The sequence below is a fragment of the Phaseolus vulgaris genome, chromosome 8 (genome assembly GCF_051622355.1).
Source record: "Phaseolus vulgaris cultivar YP4 chromosome 8, ASM5162235v1, whole genome shotgun sequence".
Lineage (NCBI taxonomy): Eukaryota > Viridiplantae > Streptophyta > Magnoliopsida > Fabales > Fabaceae > Phaseolus > Phaseolus vulgaris.
The window spans coordinates 61,286,811-61,308,200 of NC_143505.1; the positions used below are offsets into that span (position 1 = coordinate 61,286,811).

Here is a 21,390-nt window from a genome sequence, read left to right on the forward strand (position 1 = left end):
ACAATAATCATCTAACGCTGTATTGATAACAATATTTTTGTGTTTCAGTAAAAAAAAATAGAATTTTATAATATATTTTAAAATAGAAAATAAAAAAATAATTATTTTCAATGAGGTAGGTCATTGTTTACTATTTAAATATGAATAGAAGGTGTCAGCGAAATTTAATGTAATAATTAATAAATTTATTAAGGTGTTAAACTCATTGTTCAGAAATGTATTTCGTAATAACATATATAAATGTTTATAATTATATATTTTAAAATATTAATTACACTAATAGCAACCTATACATATTTCTCTATGTAATATTAAAACATTATAAACATATTTTAATTTTAATTTGTACTTATTGCATCGAAAGGTTAGGTTGAGAACTGCATATATAAAATAATAGAATAAACATACATATTTAATCATTGAAACAATGTCTAATTCAACAAGAGTCTAAATTAATGGATGTGTGTAAAATAATAAAGTGATGTAGAAAGAAATGTTCAAATAAGATATAAGTCTAATAAAAAAAATCCTATAAATAGAGGATCAAGACAATAGGTAAGGTAGAGTAAATTTTATCTCATGAATATTTAACTATTTCTGACTTTAGCATCAGAACGCCTTGCAGATACACACATTTATCCGTGAGGAGGAGAAGCCGAGAATCATACCTGGAGAGAAGTCAAGAGTCATACCTAAAGAGAAGTCCAAAACCAGAAGATCGGTTGAAGAAGTTGAATCTTGTCAACTTATTTAAGTACCAAGGCAGTAATGGATCCATATGTCGATAATTCATTACAATTAAATTTTTTTTTAATAAAAATTGTTAAACGATGTGTTGAATATTAATATTAACATCACACCTTAAAAAAAACATTTATGAATTATTTGGACTTTTTTAAAAGAAAGACACGAAATAAAATGCATTGCAAACATTATTACACAAAACAGGAACTTGGACCTATGATTTCAAAAGTTGTCAAATTAATGCACTCTTCAAATTGTTCAAATTGACTCTTATTAAATTTGATTTTTTTTATACTACTCATATTTTTGTGTTTGAATTTATTTATAGTCTATTATAATAATAATTTATTAAATTTATCATTTCACTCACTATCATTCATAAATATATAGTTTACATATGAGTTTGAGTGTATCAACAAGAAATATATATGCGGAAGATTTTACATCTACTAAAAATAATAATATTTTATAATATATAAATAAATACAAATATCACATTAAATAATTTTCAAATATTAAGTTAGATTTTAATTTTACTTTCTAATAAATAAAAGTAAAATAACAGGAGAAAGTTAGCAATAAATTAAAATTAAAATATGATCAATCATTAAATTATATAATATACATAAAGATTTTGTCTATGAAGATGGTATAAGCACGACAATAGAGAAAATGACAACACTATCGAATAATATATATCCAACCTTTATAGTAACTTCTAGACCAACATAATTATACAATAATTGCTAACAAATATATTAAACAATAATTGGATTTTTCTTTTGATAATTGAATGAAGAAGACGCATAAGAATTAATGACATAAGTTGTCGTGAGTAAAACGAAGTAAGGTAATGAATTGATTTTTTACTAAAAAATATAATTTCACATAGAATCTAAAAACATTTACTAGAATAAAAAGTACAAGAAATGACATAATACTTCTAATTAATCTTGTTAAAAAATCCAAACTGAAATTTTAAATAAACGTATAAAATTAAAACATATTATTAAAATAGTTTGAATTTCAATTTATATATGAAAAATGCTTAAATCCAAAATAAACATCGCTCATTCTAACTTTTTGACTCATTGTCTATGAATTACCTCAACCCAATTCTAAAATAAGTTTTATTTTATTTTATTAGTTCATAAAATAAGTGGGTTGAAAAACTTAAACTCTAAAAGCTCCCATATATAAAGTGGATTACCATAAGGGTTAAAATGGATTTGGTTATTTTAAGAAATCAACTAACTCTTAAATATTTTTCATAATTCATTCAAATATTCTAAATTATAAAATATTCCTAAATATTACATTAGTTATAAAATAGTTTTTAATTAATTTATACTATATGCAACTTAATTAGAAGGTTAGGGTATAATCTAACTTCTCCAACTAGACCGACCCAACCTAACATTGTCTAACATGGATTCAATCTTACTCAATCCTACCTCAACATAAATTAAATGACTTGATCTAAACTTGGTCTAGCACGAACCCAACCGAACCCAACTCAAAGTAGGTCTCGACTCGACATAACCCGACTAACCTAATGTGCTCCAACTTAACTAGGCTCGACGATGACCCAACTATACTTAACCCAATGTGGACTCATCACAAAACGTCCAACATGAACCCAACTCGACTTGGCTTAATGTGAATCTGACTCAATTTACCTAAACGTGAGGTGGGTCCTACTTCACTCCGCTTGAGATGGGTTGGAGATGACTCAGATTGATTTTGACCCAATTAGACTCGGCCCAATGTGAACCCAAGTTGGGCTCAACTATACCATGGTATGTTAGACACAACTTAGTTCAAGGTGGGCTTGCCATTAATCAACCCGAGGTGGGCCCAACATTACTTAGCTTACACAACTCCATTTGACCTTATGTTAATTAACTATACTCGACCCTCTTGTAGGTCCAACACGACTCGACATGAAGTTAGCCCAACTTGACCTAGTCCAATGAGGAACAAACATAACTCAACTTGATATGGACTCAACACGACTCAACCCCACATGAACCCGATTTGACTCAGCCAAATGTGAGACTGACTTAACTTGGTCTGAGGTGCGCCCAACTCAATTAGGTCAAAGTTTGGCTTGACTTTATTAGTTTGAGGTAGGTATGACTCAACTCAACTCAATCTAATACGGGTATAATTGGATTCAACCTGAGGTAAGTCTAACTCAACTTTCCAGAGGTGTGCTTGACTAGACATGAGGTGGAACAAACACGACTTAGCTTGAGGTGAATCCAACGTCACTCAATCTAACATTTTCAAAACTCCACTTATGTCAATGTTAACTGATTTAAACTCATTATAAGTTTACCATGTTTGACAAAATTAACTTGATCCCACGAGAATCAAACTCAACTCAACTTGACATTAACAACTCAACGATCAAATGTGAATTCAACTCAACTCAATTTTAATATACGGGTTAGAACCAAGGTCATAACTAAATTAAATTGAGAAGACGTAACCCAGGTCAGTTTGAGAATTATAGGATATATTATACACAATTATTACAACTACCTTATTGTACATGTTAATAGGATGTCACATACACAAATAGCAAGTTAATGTGAAGTAATAAAAATCTAATATACAAGTTTTATGAATAGTGACTTATGTAATTCAATTTGATAAAATCGTGATAAAAGAATCCGGAAATATTTTATTTGGTTTGAATAGTTAGAGTTAAGATAAAAACTAAAAACAAACAACAAAATTGAGGGGAAAAAAATCAATGACAGTTTTCAAAGTTGGGATTACTACTATATACTTCTTTTGCGTGAATGGTTCTATTTTAATTTAAATTTGAAAGACGGAAACTATTTGAATTCACTTTTCATGATACGGTTTTTATTCATAAATATTTTCACCGTAGAAATATATGTGATGGTGGTCGTATAAACTCTTTGCTAGAATATATAATAAATAATTTTATTATCAAGAAATAAGTTTTAAATATAACTTAATTTCATAAACTGATTTATAAAATAAAGTTTTTATCATTTATAAAAAATAAAATATTATAATTTTTAGTTGTGGTAAATTCTTTTACCACACGTAACTAAATACCAGTAACTATGATCATTGTTTTTATTCTGAGCTCGCGAATACCTGAAACGACGTCGTGGCGGTGAAGAATAATTAGAAACATTTCGCTTCCACACTCCGCGAGGTACACGACGGTGCCGGTTGGTGAGTGGCGCCATACCTCTCATTCCATCTATCGCCGTCGTCACCTTCCTAAAACGACGTCGCACCCATCACCCCTTTCCTCTCCCTCTCGCTCACAGTCCTAAATTCCCAAAAAGGAGGGTAATTTCCTCACCCTATTGTTTCCTCTCTTAACTTTAACTCCAATTTCTTTCAGTTATCGACACACTTCTCCTTCTGAACCGTACTATGTTTGTTACTCTTTATGCTCATCTGCTGAGAACTGTGTGTGTTGAGTCTGATTGTGAAATTTGCTATTCTGATAATTTTTTTTTTATATATTTTTGCATTTGATTAATGGTGCATGATTTCTAGTTAATTTTCTGTTTCGGGGACTTTGTATGGTGCAGTTGTTGTTAAAGGTTATAGAGTTTTTTAGCACCCTATGATGGGTGGGAATTCATGACTCCATGATTTATTGCCCTATGCGATCGTGAACTTTAAGGGCTCTTCTCGTTGTTCTTTCATACTTCAATTGACGTAGTAATTAGTTATTATATTACCCGCGATTCCCTTTTCTTTCTCAATGTAACGGCAATTCTGGTTTAAATGGAGGAAAGTTTTGTTGGGATGAGTAGTTTAATTTGAACAGTTGTACTCAAGGTTGTCAAACTCGCGAGTCTACGTAGACTCGTGGGAGCTCCCTAGACTCGACTCGTAGACTCGCTTTCATATTAAAAAAAATAAAATTAATAGTTTCCTAGAGCATTTTTAGAAGATGTAGTTCTATTAACCTCACTTGAATTTGATCTACTCCCTCCCACACATTCCTTAAAAAATATACTCCTCCTTTAAATTCAATTTCTGCCAAAAAAACAAATGTGCAGCAAGCCCAATTAAAAAAACAGACATACAGCAGCCCAATGCTGATAAAAAAAAAAAAAAAACAGCAGCCAAATAAAAAAACACAAAACCCTAATCCCTTCTACCCTAATTTCACACCACCCTTCTCTAACCTTAAATGATAAGCAGCAACCTGCAACCACCGCGACGTCACCACCTGCAACCTGCGACCACCGCGACGCCACCACCTGCAACCCGCGACCACCGCGACGCCACCACTGCAACCCTCGACCACCGCGACGCCACCACCTGCAACCCGCGACCACCGCGATGCCACCACTGCAACCCGCGACCACCGCGACGCCACCACTGCAACCCTCGACCACCGCGACGCCACCACCTGTAACCCGCGATCACCGCACGCTCCGCTCGATCTATCGTCGCACTCCACAGAAGAACTCGACAAACGACACCGTTTTGGGGTTTAAAAAAAACCCAGTTGGACTCGCCAACTCGGACCAGAGTCGCGAGTCCACTGCGATTTCACCGAGTCTGCGCCGAGTCCACCGAGTTTACCCAAAAAACGAGTTTACTACCGAGTTAACTCGGCAAGACAAAGTGAGTACGTAAACTCGGACGCGAGTTTGATAACCATGGTTGTACTGGTAAATTTTGTATGGGTACTAAGCAAATAGAATTGTTCTTGTGATGATGTGACCTGGAATGTTTTCCTTCTGTCATGTCCCCTGCCATTTGAGGTGTTCGAGATGTTACATTCGACTAGAGATTAGTATATTTCATTAGTATATTTCATTCGTTATAACCGGTACAAAACCTTACCTTATGATTATGAGGTTGAATTAGGTTTAAATTCCATTTCTTAACATAAAGTTTTCTAGGCCTTTGTAGTTTATTTACTATGGGCAATTTGTTATGGTTAAAACTTAAATATGATTCTTTGATGAGTTCGGTGTTAATCTCCGATTAAAATTAGAGTTTCACCTCGGTAACATGTGCATTATGATTTTTGAGGTGAAACTTCAATCGTGATCGGAATACAACACCAAAGCACTCAAAACAGGCATCCATGTTTTGTCAACCTGTTAATTGTTGTTATTTTTTCATTTTTTTATTTATAAAAACACAATTAATTGTTTTGCTTTTTTCACTCTTTTCTTTCAGGCAAATGGCATCTTCTTCAAACTCATGGATGAAGGAATATAATGAAGCACTGAAACTTTCTGATGATATCAGTGGTATGATTTCTGAGCAGAGTTCATTTTCTGCATCTGGACCAGAAATCCAGCGTCATTCAACTGCTATAAGGAGGAAGATTACTATATTGGGTACCCGGCTTGATAGCTTGCAATCTCTATTGTCCAAATTTCCTGGAAAGCAGCCCATGTGAGTGTGTAATAAATCTTGGAACACTATGCATTGCATCTTCTATTCTAATACTTCTCTATCCCTGAATAAATGTTTTGTAGAAGTTTCCTGATATTAATAATGTCTCTAGTGATGTTTTTAACACTGTAATACTAAATTCATTGTCGGGGAACCAGTCTACCAGGAGATATATGTTATTAAGCCATGTAGTTTTAGTAGAAAAGAGACAATGCTTTCAATTACGCTGTGAAGGTGTATGATGAAGTTTGCATTACTGTTTTGTGAAGTGTATTTCACTTACTTGATGCAGATCTGAGAAGGAGATGAATCGCCGCAAGGACATGCTCGCGAGTTTGAGATCAAGAGTCAATCAAATGGCTTCCACATTGAACATGTCAAACTTTTCAAATAGAGATAGTTTGCTTGGACCAGAAGGAAAACCAGATGCAATGGCCAGAACTGTTGGCATGGACAACAATGGACTTGTCGGATTTCAACGGCAACTAATGAAAGGTCACTTGATGAGACTGTTAGAAAATAAATCAGTTTCAGTCTGTTCTTTGGATCTAATAATGCTTTGCTGTTCAAGCAGAACAAGACGAGGGCCTTGAGCAATTGGAAGAGACTATAGCAAGCACAAAACATATTGCTTTGGCAGTGAATGAAGAGTTGGGTTTACACACCAGACTCATTGTACGTTCCCTTCGTGCATTAATTTTCATTATTGTTTTTTATGGCAATTTTTTTCTCTTCTCACTTCTAAAATTGAATCCTTTTTTTTAATCTGCCAGGATGGCTTGGACCAGCATGTAGATGTCACAGATTCTCGCCTTAGGGTAACACTCTTAGTAACTCTGTTGGGTCAAATCCCTCGTTTAATCATATCAAAGTTAAATTATGTTATTATTGAAATTTACTTGCAGCTTAACTTGAACATTTGTGTTGTGAAAACAGAGAGTGCAGAAGAACTTAGCAGTTTTAAATAAGCGAACCAAGGGTGGTTGTTCCTGCCTCTGCATGCTTTTATCAGTGGTTGGTATAGTGCTTTTAGTTATTGTGATTTGGCTATTGGTCAAATATTTGTGATGCCATAGTAAATAACCCAACTTCTCAAGATTCTTTTGTGTTTGTTTCTGACGTGCACACAAGTATCATAACGGAGTTTCATGATTTCCCTTGCTACTTCCTCAATGACATGGAATTTGTGGTTGTATTGTAATTGACATATTTAAGTGTTTATATATAGTGTGTTTTTCTCTTGTACAATATGAAAGATTAATTGCTGGAATGTTAATGTGCCGAACTACCGTTTCATAACTCTTAATAGGTGATGATGTGATCCTTAACTTTGCTCATTTAGTTTAGCGATTGCCCGAGTAAGGAGGGAAGGAATGTTTATGCCTTGCTATACACCAAGTTATGTATCTTCCTTACTTTGTTGTAATCCATTATCTAGAATCCTCTTTGTTATAACTTTTTGATAAAAATTGTCTGATCCAAAAGAGTAATTGACAACCACTTTTTTATACAACTCTTAATACTATTATTTTAATATTTTTTTATATAATTTAATTACAAGCTTACTTTTTATTATATATATTTATTTTTTAACTTATCGTTATATGCAACTCTAAGAATTATATGCAACTCTAAGAATTGTCTAACTATCATTTTCCGTTTTACGGTTGTGGATCTGTCACCATCTCATTAACATCTGACATTTTTGAGGATTAAAATTGAGTACTAAGTTTTTGTTCCCATTTCTATTCATCAGCAAAGAGATTTGTTGCCACAGTTACTATTTTTGTATTTATTGGTGTTTAAGCCTTAAAATGACAAATTCAACTGTTTGAACCGCTACACAAGCAGGCCTTTAATCTTGCTTATTATATATTGTTATCTTAATCTAGTAAACAATTTAAGGATACCTACACCTACATATTGATCCATTCCACTTACAATTTTGCTTTTGAGCTACACATACAATGTCAATATCCAACTTTTTGAAGAAAAAAAATACTTAAAGAACTTTTTGGCTCAAAGTTACATTTTCTGTTTTTATTTAGTACATTTACAAGAATAACATTTTGGTTTCTGTTTCTAGTTTCTTTAAAAGCATAAAATCTGTTGACCCTCAGCCACTTTATTCACTCATAGTTCCCGTATTCACACCACCACAACATTTTAAATGAATGAAATTATTTAATATGTTATATTGAATACTCTTTAATCTTTAATCAGTATTTATAAATTGCTAGTAAATTAAATCTTTTCTGTTTTACATCAACTAAACATCGCTGCACAAATTCCATTTAATAAATTTAATCAATAGTGAATAATAAAGTAAGTTACGCCCACGGAAAAAAAAAATTTAACCCTAAACTTAATTGAGAACAATGAGATAAAGTTTTTATATAATAAAAGAGTCAAAAGTTATATAAGTAACTAATAATTATTAGGCTTATGCACCTTAACAAATATCTTTTTGCATCAATATTTTCGAAAAAGACTATTTTACCCATTTAAAAATGACTTATGCATTGTTCTTTCTAGAATATTTCTGGAACAGATTTTTTGGAATACATTTTATTAATTCTGGGTTTACCAATTCAAAAATAAAAAAATTTATTCCATAAAAAATATTTTGGAATGATTTTTTATCTTCTGAATTTCTTATTATGAAAACATCCTTTGCTTACGGAATTCCTATTCCGAAACACTTATTGCTTACGAAATCCCTATTTCAAAATCACCCACAGTATTTCAAATACAGGGGTGCAGGAAGAAAAATGTTACAGTGACACTAGTAAAATATTCCCGTAACACACTCAACAACGTTGTTGAACTCCGTAATGGATCTCTGGTCCGCGCCACTCCGCATCAACGGTGGAAAGAAGAGCCACCCGGCGGTGGCGATCACAAACCCAACAGTAATGGGCCCCGTAACGGCCCAATGCAGTCTGCATTTACGGCCCAACCATTTCGTCGCACCAAACTCCGCAACCACGCAAACCCCGTGGAGCAAAAAGAAGCACGTAACCTCCCACGTGGGACCCACACGTGTGACGTAGTAGAATATAAGTTCGTGCATCAACCCAGACACCAAGAAAGTGGCCATGACGCCACACACCCAGGCCCACTGGGGGCCCAATAGTGAATCGGACAATAATGATCTGACAGGATTATATACGGTGTGTCGCAGCGTATGCGTCACTGTGAGGTTCCACCTTCTCGCCCAGAAATCACGCAACGAGGTCGAGAGATAAGGTTCATCGGACGGTAACTGTAGCTGAACGCGAAACGCGGCGTTGACGAGAATGTTGCAGAGTCCTATGATAATATCCAATAGAAGATACACAAGGGTGCAATAGAGGCTTAGAAGAAGTGTGGGGTGAAGTTTTTGGTTGATGGGTATGAGAAGGAGTGCAAAAAGCAAGACCTTGATTGGGAGAAAAATGGGGTGAAATTTGAGTTTGGTGTGTGGTTTTAGGGTTTGTGTGATTGGGAAGCATGCAGAGGAGAAAAAGTGAAGGAGAGTGATGGAGTTTGAAGAGAGAGGGCCCAAATGGAAAGTGAAGAGAAGAAGTTTGGAGTTGGTGAGGAAAGTGATGAAGAAGGCAGTGACACCAGTTGGAAGAACAGAGGAGAGTTGAAGAGGTAGCATGGAGAATTGGTACAACACAGGTGAGAGAGACACAAATCTCAACATGCCTTTGGGTAACTTTGATGAAATGAAATAGCAGTAACACAGTGAGATCAGCACTGAAACCCATACCTTCATTAAGCTCTTCATTTCTCCTTCCATTTCCACACATTTACCTCTTCCCATATTCATCTTCTTTCCTCAATTCTAACCTCACAGAGTCACAATGCTTCTTTAAATTGGAATGTCATTTTTAATTTCCAGCATTTGGATAAAAGTTTATTTACAAATTATCCTTTTTTTCTCATCCATTGAATTTTTGAACTATTAATAAATTTTTCAATCTTAATTTAGTGTAAAGATGTTTTAACAGCTTTATGAAGTAAAATGAGTTATTTTCAAATTAGATGACTAAGAAATAATGTATAAATTTAACAGAGACTAAAACTTCACTTTTAGATTTGGATGAATTAAAATATTTTTAATAACTAAATACTATAATAATGTGAAAAATGATTGTTTAAAGAAAAAATGAAATTTTGACAAACAATTCCAATTCTCCAACTATTGTCCTGTATACGAATCAATTACAAGCAAAGGAAGAACTTCCATAAGATAAAAAGTTGACTGGTATATATTATGTACTGCGAGAAAGAATATATTTTATGCAAGCCTTTTTACAAAAACTAGGTAAAACTCAATGATTTCCTAATATCAAAATTGTTAGTTAATCTTAAGCTATTCAGAGATTTCTTCCCTTCATCAGTGTATGTACTGCGAGGGACATGATTCTGCAAAAAGAAGAGAAGAAGAACTAAATAACTACTCTTCGAGCCAACCACACGAATGTTTGCTTGCATATTCATAGTTAGGAGCAGCAGCAAAACCATGCAATCCACCACCATATCCAAAACTGACGCTTTTACTGAATGTACGAGGTTCAGAACCCAAAGAACTTGTATTCAGTGGAATGGGTTGAGTGTCGTCAGCTACTCCATTACATATTTTATTTACAGCATGCCTTTTGGCTGGTGGGATCACAGCTACCGCTGAGATATTTTCTTCAATATGTTTTCTCTTCCTTCGTGACTTCCCAGGCATGCCCTTCCAACATTCGTCAACATTGTAACTTAAGCTTCTTTTCTGAACATTACCACTTACAGATGCCTGATCTTCTTCGTCATGAGTTAACTTTGAATTGTCAGCATAAGTTCCAGAGGTAGCATGAACAGCAGCAGCCAATGTGTCATGCTCGTTGCACACATGATCATAGTCTTGGGCTATGACTCTGTGTTTCGTAGTCCAGTCAGAGCGGCTCCAAAGGGAGAGTCTGGGAGGCCTTACATTCTTTTTATCTATTTGTCTGTCATTTGCATGAACTGATCCAGGTACATAAATTGACTGCGTAAAAAGGGCAGGAACAAGAAAAAAGGAAATAGTGCCGTTAGGTTAAGATGCTTCCATGAAAGAATAGCTTTAATACATAATAAAACTGCAATGTACATGGTGGGGATCCACTTAGTCTTGGGGTTAAGTCTTGATACAGTTTGATCATACCATTTAATCACTCTTACAAGCATCGAACAACATAAATTGAATTCGGATTTAAAGTTTTATGGAAGGTAGACCCAGCCCATAAATTTCCATATAATCTAAAATTGATAATTTTTTTATAGAATTACTTTAAATTATGAACTACTTTATAGACTCTTATAAATTCCTATTTGGTCTTCAATTTGACATGCATGATCATCAAGTATTGTGACACGATTCGATGGTTAGATCGGGTAAATGTGCCTTTTACAAAAGAGCAATTCATTATAAGCAGATCCCCATCTCGTGAGTGAGTGCATGCAGGTAGACAGAGAGACTAACCGTGTCTGATGGAAAATTCTCATCCTCCCATATAAGATCATACAGGGATAGTTTTTTATTGAGCCTGTATGACAAGCAAGAAACAATGGTGAAAAGGCAGAAAAACTTCAACAATGTCAGTGACAGTTCTAGGGTAGACGATTGAGAAAGGGTCTTACTGAGAAAGGGTCTTACCTCTCTATCTCTGGGTCTACTATAAGAATTAGGAGCTTTGGTTTAAACTCAAGAGCCTTGTCTATAAACTTGTTAGCCAATGCTTTATGACCAAGGGGAGGAGGGGTGAGACCAATGATCTGGTACAGAAGCAAAAATAAAAAATTAGAAGTGCATTCGTTTCGAGATATCCATGCACATCTTAACCATGCAATTGAAATTTTCTTACCAACTGTGACCCTGAGGGTAACTCGGTTTGATGTACAGTCATCCAATCACTCCTTTCAGAACTAAATTCATTCTGTTATTGACAACAAAAGAATCATAAAAAAACTAAAAAGATAGTCAAAAGCAAAATCTTTAACTAAAGTATAATAACTTTAATTACTAAATTATGTGAAATTAGAATAAATCATTATAATCTAAACATTATTCTCCCAATAACCATGTATCTTCCATATTTAACTATCCAACACAAACCAGAATCTACCTTTGTTGGAAGTAAATCATATTTTCTGTACGAACATTTCTTCCCAGCCTCCTCAAGCCTTTTCTTCATAAGGATGCTAAAATCATTAGCACCACAGCTCAAGTCCACAATCTGAACATCATTAACTATGTATATCAGGTATTTAACTTCAACAATCAGAAATAGAATAAAATGTCACGAATGCTCATCCACCAGACAGAAAATTTCACGAGGAAAATCAGATAATTTTGTTTTGTGAAAATTGAATATAAAGAAAATTCAAGCATACTCAAGAAATTTATTGTAAAAACAGGTTTCAAGTATATTGCCTAAAATTCATTAAAAGAAAATCAGCATGGAATTCAACAAAAATCTTTGCAAAACAAGTGAGACCAATAACAATGATAAGAGAGAGAATTGTCAAAGACAGCAAGATTTAGTTCCCTTAAATCATTGACTAAAAAATTTAAACAAAGTTTTCCTACATATCTGTCAAGAAACTAGGAACTACAGATTGGTACAATGCCAAATCAATTATTATCTTCGCTCGGGTTCAGATAATAAAAAGGTCAACTACTGACAATTTATGCTACTAATGGAGATGTGATATTTAAAATAAGTGCACAAGTACAGGAGGGCCTACCGTATCACCATTCTGAGCAAACCACTGAAGTTTATATGCGATCTGCATAAGTAAAGATCATTCTTTGAGCAATGCTTGAATGATGTATGATTGATTATTTAAGAAAGTAATATAGTAATAATGAGAATGAGAAATGATATAATGCATTACTTGCTTGAAGTACATATGTTAATACAGTAATAATGAGAATGAGAAATGATATAATGCATTACTTGCTTGAAGTACATATGTTAATACAGTAATAATGAGAATGAGAAATGATATAATGCATTACTTGCTTGAAGTACATATGTTGGTATTTATACAGAAGTAGCTTGCTCTTACATGCTTTGCTAACTATATTTACTATACCATAGATATAATAACTGAAAGCTAGCATAACTGACCATGTGTTATTAGCAGCAACTTTGAAAACTAGACTATATAATTAACTAACAGTTCGGTATAACTGGCTTCAGTTAGACAGTTACAAAATGCTGACTAGGCACCTACAACAGTTTGTACTTTCAAGTTGCAACAACTATCATAGCATATACTATCAATTATTAATATGGATACATAGGTAGGATGCAAACTAAATTTAATTGGCATGAAAACAATGAATATGACGTAGGCTTAAACACAATAAAAAAGTACGGTCACACGATGTTCCTTTGCTAACCCTTTCTTTTATAAGGAAATCATTACGTATAGTGACTGCGAAACTCAAATACAGGTAAATATAAAGGGATATAATTATAAAGGTAACCAGTGGCCACCTCCTAGATTGGTTAGGCTTTGGCATAAAGTACTTACTTAACACCAACAGCTCCCCCCTCATAAGAACACATCACATTTTCCTAATTATTGATCACTTTCCGCAACCATTAAACCGAACACACATCTACCTGACTGTATCGGGTCCTCTAAGGTGGTGTTTACCCAAATATTTTAGGCTTCTCTTCTCCTAAAAAGGAGAAATTGGACAAAACACATCTAAAAGCTTATTACGTAAAAGTAAAAGGAAAAAAAAACAGTTTTTCCATAAAAGCTTGGAGAATGAGTTTCTACAAATAACTGCATAAGTCAACCTGTTTCCTATCCCTGTACATACTGCCAAGCTTCTATTTTGCTTTAACAAAACAGGAGAGGCTTACTTTACTATTTATCCTATTCGTGATAATATCTGCCTCTACTTGAAGCCTATAGTCAATGCTCAAAGGGCAGTTCAAAATCAATAATATGCTTCTTACAGAAAAGAGGATATAAAGGCTAGACATCATATATCGCCAACTCAACAATACCTAAAGACTTAAAAATAGAAAAATATAATAGAAGAAAGAGTATAAATGGTACATAAATTCAATTAAGTTTGTAGAACAGAAGGAGATAAATTTAAGTAGAAATATAAGTAGGTACCCCTTCCAACTTTTCCACATGTGTAAATTGGCGATCATACGATGTATAGCAGTTACCATATAGAATGGGTGCAAGATATATTTTCAGCTCATCCTACAGGAAATTCACTGAATGAAGTTGAGACTACAGATTACTAAATTGAAAAATCTCAAAAAAAAATGAAAATCTTGACCATGGTCAATTTTGTAAAATAACAGGAACATTGGCAATACATCAAATTTCAAAGCTAATGCTCAAAAGCCTATCTTATCATGTCATGAATGAAATTGTAATATAATAAGATCAATTAGTTTTAAGCTTTTAATCAAGTTTTAACAGCACAACCTCTGAATAAGTACTGAGCAGACCTACAATTTTGCTGATTTATCTACATCTCTGAATAAGTACTGAGCAAAGCCACCACCACAATGACAATGCAAAAAGAACAATATATGAAATTTTCTCTCAGGTAACAAATACAAAGACACCATTCCTTAATCAATAGTCTTAGGGTAATGAAAGGTCAAACATTATGACCTTCTCCCATGACTCTGGTCAATGGCTTAGATAAAAAAACTCACCTATCACATTCTATAAAAAACAAATGCTCAGAATCAAACACGTACATGGTACTCCCACCAGCTATAGACAAGTAGACTCACTTTCGCTTTACATCAATATGTGTCAATCATTACTATAACATGCCTATAAACTAACATTCCTTTTTCAATTGCAATAAAATAATAATAATAATAAATAAATAAAATAAAAGAATTTAAAAAGAAAAGCACTAAGCACCTTCCACTTAAATATGTGTTTCAGAACATCAGGATCACAAACAGCTTCCGCGTCCTGAATGCTGCACCCACTCTCGAGCATCCTTATAGCTGTTCGAACGGACTGTACATAAAGAACAACAAAATTAATAATCTTACCGGAAATTCCTGAGTGGGAAACCATAGCAATAAACGTATAAAGTTATGTACATTGACTGAATCTTCCAATTTCTCCGTTGTAATGGTCTTCTCCACAACACTTCTCATCGATTGACTATGAGTAGAAGCAAATGTGTGCTTTTCTAAGACATTCTCCAACGTAATGGATGAACTGGCTTCTTTAAATAAATCCAACAAACTACAATGGAGGAAAACATGTTTATGTAAACAAGTTCTTAACATTATCTTAATGACAGCTTCAGCTCTCAAGTTTCAAACAAGAAGGCAAGAGAATTCTCAGTGTCAAATACTAGTATTAAATTTCAATATCATCATCATATTTAGAAAATAAGACAGATTTACCTCTTTTCCGAATCAGCATCCAGTGGAGGCAAATCAATACTCAACTTTCCAATAGGCATAGTATTCAACTTATTTATCTGATTGTCACGCTCAATTTGCTCCAAACCCTCATTCTCTGTTTGCTGGTTATATTTTTGCTCAGTGTCAGGAATTTCAAATTTCTTCAAGATTGACATCTTATTTTCAGTCAAACACCTTGATGTTTCTTTTGATTTTGGCTTTTTTGACATATTTGAACTGGAAATCTTCTTATTAGATGGCTTCTTCGCAGTCAATTTAGATCCTTTTGAAGTGCTTTTGCCAGCTGAGCTATCTGAGTCAATATTTTTCTTCAACATAACCCTCTTTTTAGTTGAAGGCTTTTTCTGCTCAATAGTACTATCAATTTTTTGAGCAGTAGCTTTCATTTTGGGGAATTTTATATGACCTCTTACAGGAGTCCCAAGTTTAGGATCAATTTCATGATTTCTGGTCAATGTAAACGTAAAACATAGTTACATCAAGTATTAACAAGTACAAATTGAAAAACTAAAGAATCCATAACACTTACAAGCAATATATAAGAATGCGGTTCTTTGGTAGAAGACCTTCCCAAGCCCTTAGTATATCACTTTTGTCAGCAGTAAATTCTCTGAAAAAAGTAATTTGAGAATCAACCCTCTAGACACTGTCAATTAGAATTATAAAAATGAAGACAAGAAATACGTAATAAAATAAGACAAACCTTGGCAAACATTTACGATGATATGCCTTTGGACAACGCCTACAAACAGCAAACTGCAACTCAGGATCCATCATATTTTCCAATCCTTTACAGACACAACAATAATGAAGGGGGCAAGTAAAAGGATTCCCATCAGCAATATTGCTCTCAAATTCCTTTGTGACTTGCTTGACTACATCGGGAAGTAATTTTGCAACACAATGTGGATGATAAAAACGGTCACAGGTTCCAGAAGCACATTTAAAAACCTGAAAGGAGAATTCCCAAAAACTTAGTACCATGTATTACAGGAAGCTCCAGAACAACCACCTTGTTTCCAAGGCTTGTTGGTGTTTTAATAAATCGATCATAATTAGTGCAAGATAGAACAGATATTGAAGCAGGAGAAGTGTTTGACTATGAAATTCACATGAATGCATGGTGTGAGAAGAGGAATAGATAAAATACTATTCATGTCAAGGTTAGTTTTCATAAATTGTCAACATTGTGAGGAAATGACAGACCTGTCCGCATCCCTTAATAAGATTACTTTTGGGGTTGGGTAATACAAAAAAGTTGCTTTATTTATTGAAGAAAAAAGGGGGGAAATGTAAGATTCAAAGGGCATGCTTGATTTTGAATTTGGATCTCAATTCTACTACAATGGCTAAAAAAGTCAATATAAAGTAGTAAACAACCAATAATTTGACTAACAATGACAAGGAAGCACATCATTCTGCCAAAGGAAAATAATTAAATGATGAAAGCAAGAAGATAAGCTTTTTCCATAGCTATACCTCTGCACCAATAACTTTATCAGAAGACCCCAGCTTGCCACATGCAAAACATTGGTGCTGATGACATTCACAATTCTTACAATAAAAGTTCTGGATCTCCTGCATAATTTTGCCATGGCCACAGTCAAACAAATTTCTTCCAAATTATATGAAGTGGAAAAGGAGAAGTAAAATATAAATGGAAAACAATAGAGCACTATCATACATCAACTTCCTTCTTGGTAAAACCAAGAGAAGAACAACTATTTTCTCTACCAGCCTCCTTTGTAGCATGAAATGATCTCATGCACACGCCATCACAACTGCAATTAATATTAAATAATGTTAAATTAAGAACAAAAACTCAAAAACTATTCTACAGTAGGGAAGCAAATGAAAACTTCATGTAATTTACTGTAAGAAATTTATCAGAATATATAGTACTTCAGGTTCCTTACACTATCTTTAGAATATATTGTAGAATCAATTAGTCATCTTAGGAGATGGTTACTGATTTTATTACTTTTTTTTGTTTGTTTCCTTTTTATTATGACTATGGCTCATTATATCTTGGCAGGATTTGGCTTATACTGAATTTTCTACAGCCCGCAATCAAGTATTTGATTACTTGTGTAAATAGAACCATTGTGTTGGTATTTTATTCTAATTTTACACACCGTATCAATATAAAGTATTATTATGCAGTCTCTATTCCAATAATTCTTAACGAAAGACATGCAGTGAGACAAATATAAAGGAGGACAGATCAAGTATACCAATGAAAATAAATTACCACCACTTAAAATAGATTAAAGTATACCAATTAAAATAAACTAACCCAATGAAAAAAATAGCATACCATATAACATTACCACCATTTTTTTATTATGATTATGGCTCGCAATATCTTGGCGGATTTTGCTTATACTAGATTTTCTACAGATCAAGTACTTGATACCTTTTGTAAATAGAACCATTGTGTTGGTATTTTATGAAATTTCAGTATAGAGTATTATTATGCATAATCATTATTCCAATAATCCTTAACAATAGATATGCAGTCAGAAAGATACACGAGGACAGATACAGATTCTTAAAATAAATTAACCCATCTGAAAAAATAACATACCATATAACATTACCACCATTGTCACAAAATGCGCAAACATCCAAAGCATCCATTTCTTCAGACTCTTCATTAGATTTATCTAGCATATAACTGTCAATTTCAACAACTGGAAGTCCATGCTGTTCAAAATCATTAACTTCCTGAAATAAAGTAGAAAAAATCATTAAAAATACACAAGGCTAGAATTAAGTGCCTCAGAGAAAATCAACTTCAATGATTGTAAAAACAGACCTCATCAAGAAGACTTTGATTCTTCAGTTTCTCCAAAACCATGAGCAAAATCTGTACAAGTCATCAAATTAAAATGAAGCACACATGTTGGGAACAATAAACAAGTCATATCTAATGAAAATAGAGAAAATTAAAAGAAACAGAGAGCAAATTGATCAAATTTCATTGCCGCGTGCAAACTCTTAAGGATAGAATAGTATATGAGATCAAAACATCTTATATAGTTCAGTGTTATGTACAATCAATTTTCACGAACTAGTCCTAAACATGAAATCCCATAGATACATCATCCAATATAAAGAACAAAGAAGGGTCTCCCTCAAAATGAAATTAAAAAGGAGTCAATCTGATACAAGTTATTGTTATATATTTTTCATCCCATCAACAACGGAAGTCAAAGTGGTTCAAAAACATAGTGTCATATGTGAAGTTCATCAATTAACTTCCTCAACATAGGATACACTCCATTAAAAACCTACTTAAAAATGTATTGCCATTTATCTGTGAAACTAAATCATTTACTTAAACAAATTAAAGTATAGAATAAAATAGAATCATGAGATTTCTACCTTGAAACCAAGATTGATAACTATGTAAATACGCCAGAAATTTTCTATTGTGAAGAAGTTTACTTACTTTGTAGCAGTCTTAACATCATCACCTTAAGCAGGGACCAAAACACATGCTCATTCAGATTTCAGACAAGTACAGGGACTAAATGAGTAATTAAACGTTTACATACACAATAATGTTGCACCCACGACGTAAATTTTCTGGAATCGACAGTAAGACTATATAGAAAGGGAAATACAAACCTTGGACTTAGCTAAGACAGAATCCCTTTTGGAAGCTTTGCCAATCAAAAGCACGTGGTCCGATAAATCCTTTTGTGAAGGCTTAAACCCACAAGAGCTACAAATAAATTTTCAGAAAAAAAGAATCATGAAATGCAGTTTCACATACATCATTATCAGAATAAGAACGTTCAGAAGAAAGAAAAAAAATACCTCAACTCCCTATCCTTGCTCAAGTCTTGCCAGAGAGATCCCACAGACATTTGATGTCCTCCCTTCAAACTATGGAGGAAATGAAGGGTGATCAAAACAGTCCTTACGTTTTCCTGAAAACCCTTCCTAGGCTTCTCAATCTTGATCCACCTTCCATCCTTTGCCAGCAAGAACACCTCGGGTCTCGCTTTGGAAAGATCAAATCTCCACGCCGTCACTTGCATGAAAATCTTCAACAGCCCGCTATCGGCATCCCCGTCCAGAAACACCTTCTCTTCGCAACCACCACAGTTCTCAGAATCATCCCATTGAATTGGCAACACAGCAAAAGACACAGGATTGTCCTCATCGTCAACAAGATGGTAATTTGACACAGAGATTAACTGAACCTCAGACTCACACTCATCTTCATCATCTGAATGCGACCTACCCCTCTTCATCTCAAAGTCTCACTTTCCACACACACTACCAAAACAACCAAGAAAACAAAATCAAAAGAGTGAGTAATTGTTAATGATAACGTATACATAAAGCAATCATAACCACTCAAGGTTTAAACACAAAACCCCTCCCTCGTCAATGGAGGAGTGTAACAAATTGAAAAAATGCAATGGTAGCAGAAACAAAAACTCTTTAGAAACAAGAAAAACCCTAAAAAATTCAAAAATCGAAAAAGAAAACGACAATGGTGGAGAAATGAAGTAACCTTGTAACGCGCGAGAGAGGGAAAGAACCAAAAGTAGAAGTGAAAGCGAAGAGTTTCTTCTTAGGTTAGAAAGTTAAATCCACAATGAAAATTTTGGCGCTGCTACGATTTTTATAGGAGTTGCCACGTCACTCTTCTTCTTCCTCAAACCGCCACCTGTCACAAAGAACCTTATCTGACACTTTCTTCAAACGGAAATAAAATATTTATGACTTAAGAAATAATATATTTATATAATATAAAACAAATAAGATCTTTATATATATTACAATTACGATAGTAGAAACAAAATAGATAGAATAAGAGAGAGAAAGAAATAAGATCTTTAATTACGATATATATTACGATGACACAAAACAAAAAAATAAAATATTATTTATCAATATTTTTACTAATAAGACTAGAAAATATTTATATGAAAATAGGAATGTTATTATAATTTGTGTAAGTGTAAAATTATTATTTATTTTAACAATTTGAATAATTTTTTTTTGGATCTCTTTCTCATCTTTCTAAATTAGTTGAAATTAGTGTGGAATTAAATTTGACGAGTGGATTTAAGATTAAATCATAACAAACTTCAGAGAAAATGTTGATGATAAGATAAAGATTATACGGTTAATTAAAGATTCTATTTATTATTTTGTGTGCATACATATTAAATTATTTTGTATCCTTGATTAAAATTTATTTTGAATATTTTTTAAAATATGATATCATGCTTAGTTTTATATTTGACTTCTAAAAAAATGAAAATTTTAGATGATAGTGATTTGAAAAATATTATTGGTTTATTTTGAAAATTTTAAAATCTGCTAAGTAAATACAAAGGAAATTTATATTATATTAAAAACAGACTTAACTAAATTTAAAGAATTTCGTGAATTAGAATACTGAATTTCTGTTGAATTCTTCTATTTATTGTATATTTTAAAAATTATATTTTTAATTGAATATTTATAAATTTGATTGTTTTATTAATCACATCATTCAGTTAACAAAAAAATTTAAATTTTTAATTGGAACTCAATTAAAGAGACTTAAAATTGAATTAAACCTTAAAAATAATATATTATATAAACAATTTTATTTGTTTCTAAAATATAACTGATATAATAATACATATAACTATTGCTATTGGTGAAAAAAATTAGAGTTAAATAAAATATTATAATTTGTTCACTTGTCAAACTTTCATGATTAATTTTATATAAAAAAATAAATAATATT

The 21,390-nt window shown here is 33.1% G+C and overlaps 3 protein-coding genes across 6 annotated transcripts; 1 reads left to right on the top strand and 2 right to left on the bottom strand.

Annotated features, from left to right (window-relative positions):
- Nucleotides 1-3,863: 3,863 nt before the first annotated feature.
- LOC137826389 (syntaxin-51) lies at nt 3,864-7,416 on the top strand. Of its 2 annotated transcripts, none has more exons than XM_068632340.2 (6): nt 3,864-4,083; nt 5,947-6,168; nt 6,461-6,663; nt 6,743-6,843; nt 6,942-6,986; nt 7,105-7,416. In XM_068632340.2, the coding sequence occupies exons 2-6, from the start codon at nt 5,951-5,953 to the stop codon at nt 7,234-7,236; spliced, it is 699 nt and encodes a 232-aa protein (XP_068488441.1). In that variant the 5' UTR covers nt 3,864-4,083; nt 5,947-5,950; the 3' UTR covers nt 7,237-7,416. The 2 variants fall into 2 exon arrangements, with proteins under 2 accessions (XP_068488441.1, XP_068488442.1); XM_068632341.2 differs by lacking the exon at nt 3,864-4,083 and adding an exon at nt 4,805-5,382.
- Nucleotides 7,417-8,823: 1,407 nt separating this feature from the next.
- Nucleotides 8,824-9,996, bottom strand: LOC137824210 (putative long-chain-alcohol O-fatty-acyltransferase 5). The gene has a single exon (XM_068629737.2). The coding sequence runs from the start codon at nt 9,983-9,985 to the stop codon at nt 8,954-8,956; it is 1,032 nt and encodes a 343-aa protein (XP_068485838.1). The 5' UTR covers nt 9,986-9,996; the 3' UTR covers nt 8,824-8,953.
- Nucleotides 9,997-10,388: 392 nt separating this feature from the next.
- On the bottom strand, nt 10,389-20,340 carry LOC137824211 (protein ENHANCED DOWNY MILDEW 2). 3 transcript variants are annotated; one of them, XR_016514904.1, is made up of 19 exons: nt 20,161-20,246; nt 19,455-19,919; nt 19,263-19,359; nt 18,448-18,498; nt 18,217-18,356; nt 17,314-17,410; nt 17,109-17,207; nt 16,333-16,580; nt 16,159-16,239; nt 15,609-16,076; nt 15,297-15,444; nt 15,109-15,210; nt 14,332-14,438; nt 12,934-12,975; nt 12,312-12,422; nt 12,051-12,122; nt 11,843-11,961; nt 11,669-11,732; nt 10,389-11,194 (listed from the first exon to the last, which is right to left on the bottom strand). XR_016514904.1 is itself a non-coding variant. In XM_068629738.2 (19 exons), exons 2-19 carry the CDS (start codon nt 19,892-19,894, stop codon nt 10,616-10,618), a joined length of 3,051 nt encoding a protein of 1,016 aa, XP_068485839.2. In that variant the 5' UTR covers nt 19,895-19,919; nt 20,161-20,246; the 3' UTR covers nt 10,389-10,615. The 3 variants fall into 3 exon arrangements, 2 of the variants coding, with proteins under 2 accessions (XP_068485839.2, XP_068485840.2); XM_068629738.2 differs by having other exon boundaries at nt 14,332-14,424; XM_068629739.2 differs by lacking the exon at nt 14,332-14,438 and having other exon boundaries at nt 20,161-20,340.
- Between the last annotated feature and the right edge of the window lie 1,050 nt (nt 20,341-21,390).

What these genes read in the sequence shown, in the direction of transcription:
- LOC137824210 (XM_068629737.2), bottom strand. Translation starts at nt 9,985, where the DNA reads ATGAATATGGGAAGAGGTAAATGTGTGGAAATGGAAGGAGAAATGAAG.
- LOC137824211 (XM_068629738.2), bottom strand. Translation starts at nt 19,894, where the DNA reads ATGAAGAGGGGTAGGTCGCATTCAGATGATGAAGATGAGTGTGAGTCT. An exon ending in ATAAAGTTATTGGTGCAGAG is followed by an intron (nt 16,581 to 17,108) that starts GTATAGCTATGG and finishes TTCTCCTTTCAG; the next exon opens with GTTTTTAAATGTGCTTCTGG. An exon ending in GTAGACCCAGAGATAGAGAG is followed by an intron (nt 11,733 to 11,842) that starts GTAAGACCCTTT and finishes CTTGTCATACAG; the next exon opens with GCTCAATAAAAAACTATCCC.
- LOC137826389 (XM_068632340.2), top strand. Translation starts at nt 5,951, where the DNA reads ATGGCATCTTCTTCAAACTCATGGATGAAGGAATATAATGAAGCACTG. An exon ending in TTTCCTGGAAAGCAGCCCAT is followed by an intron (nt 6,169 to 6,460) that starts GTGAGTGTGTAA and finishes TACTTGATGCAG; the next exon opens with ATCTGAGAAGGAGATGAATC. An exon ending in GTTTACACACCAGACTCATT is followed by an intron (nt 6,844 to 6,941) that starts GTACGTTCCCTT and finishes TTAATCTGCCAG; the next exon opens with GATGGCTTGGACCAGCATGT.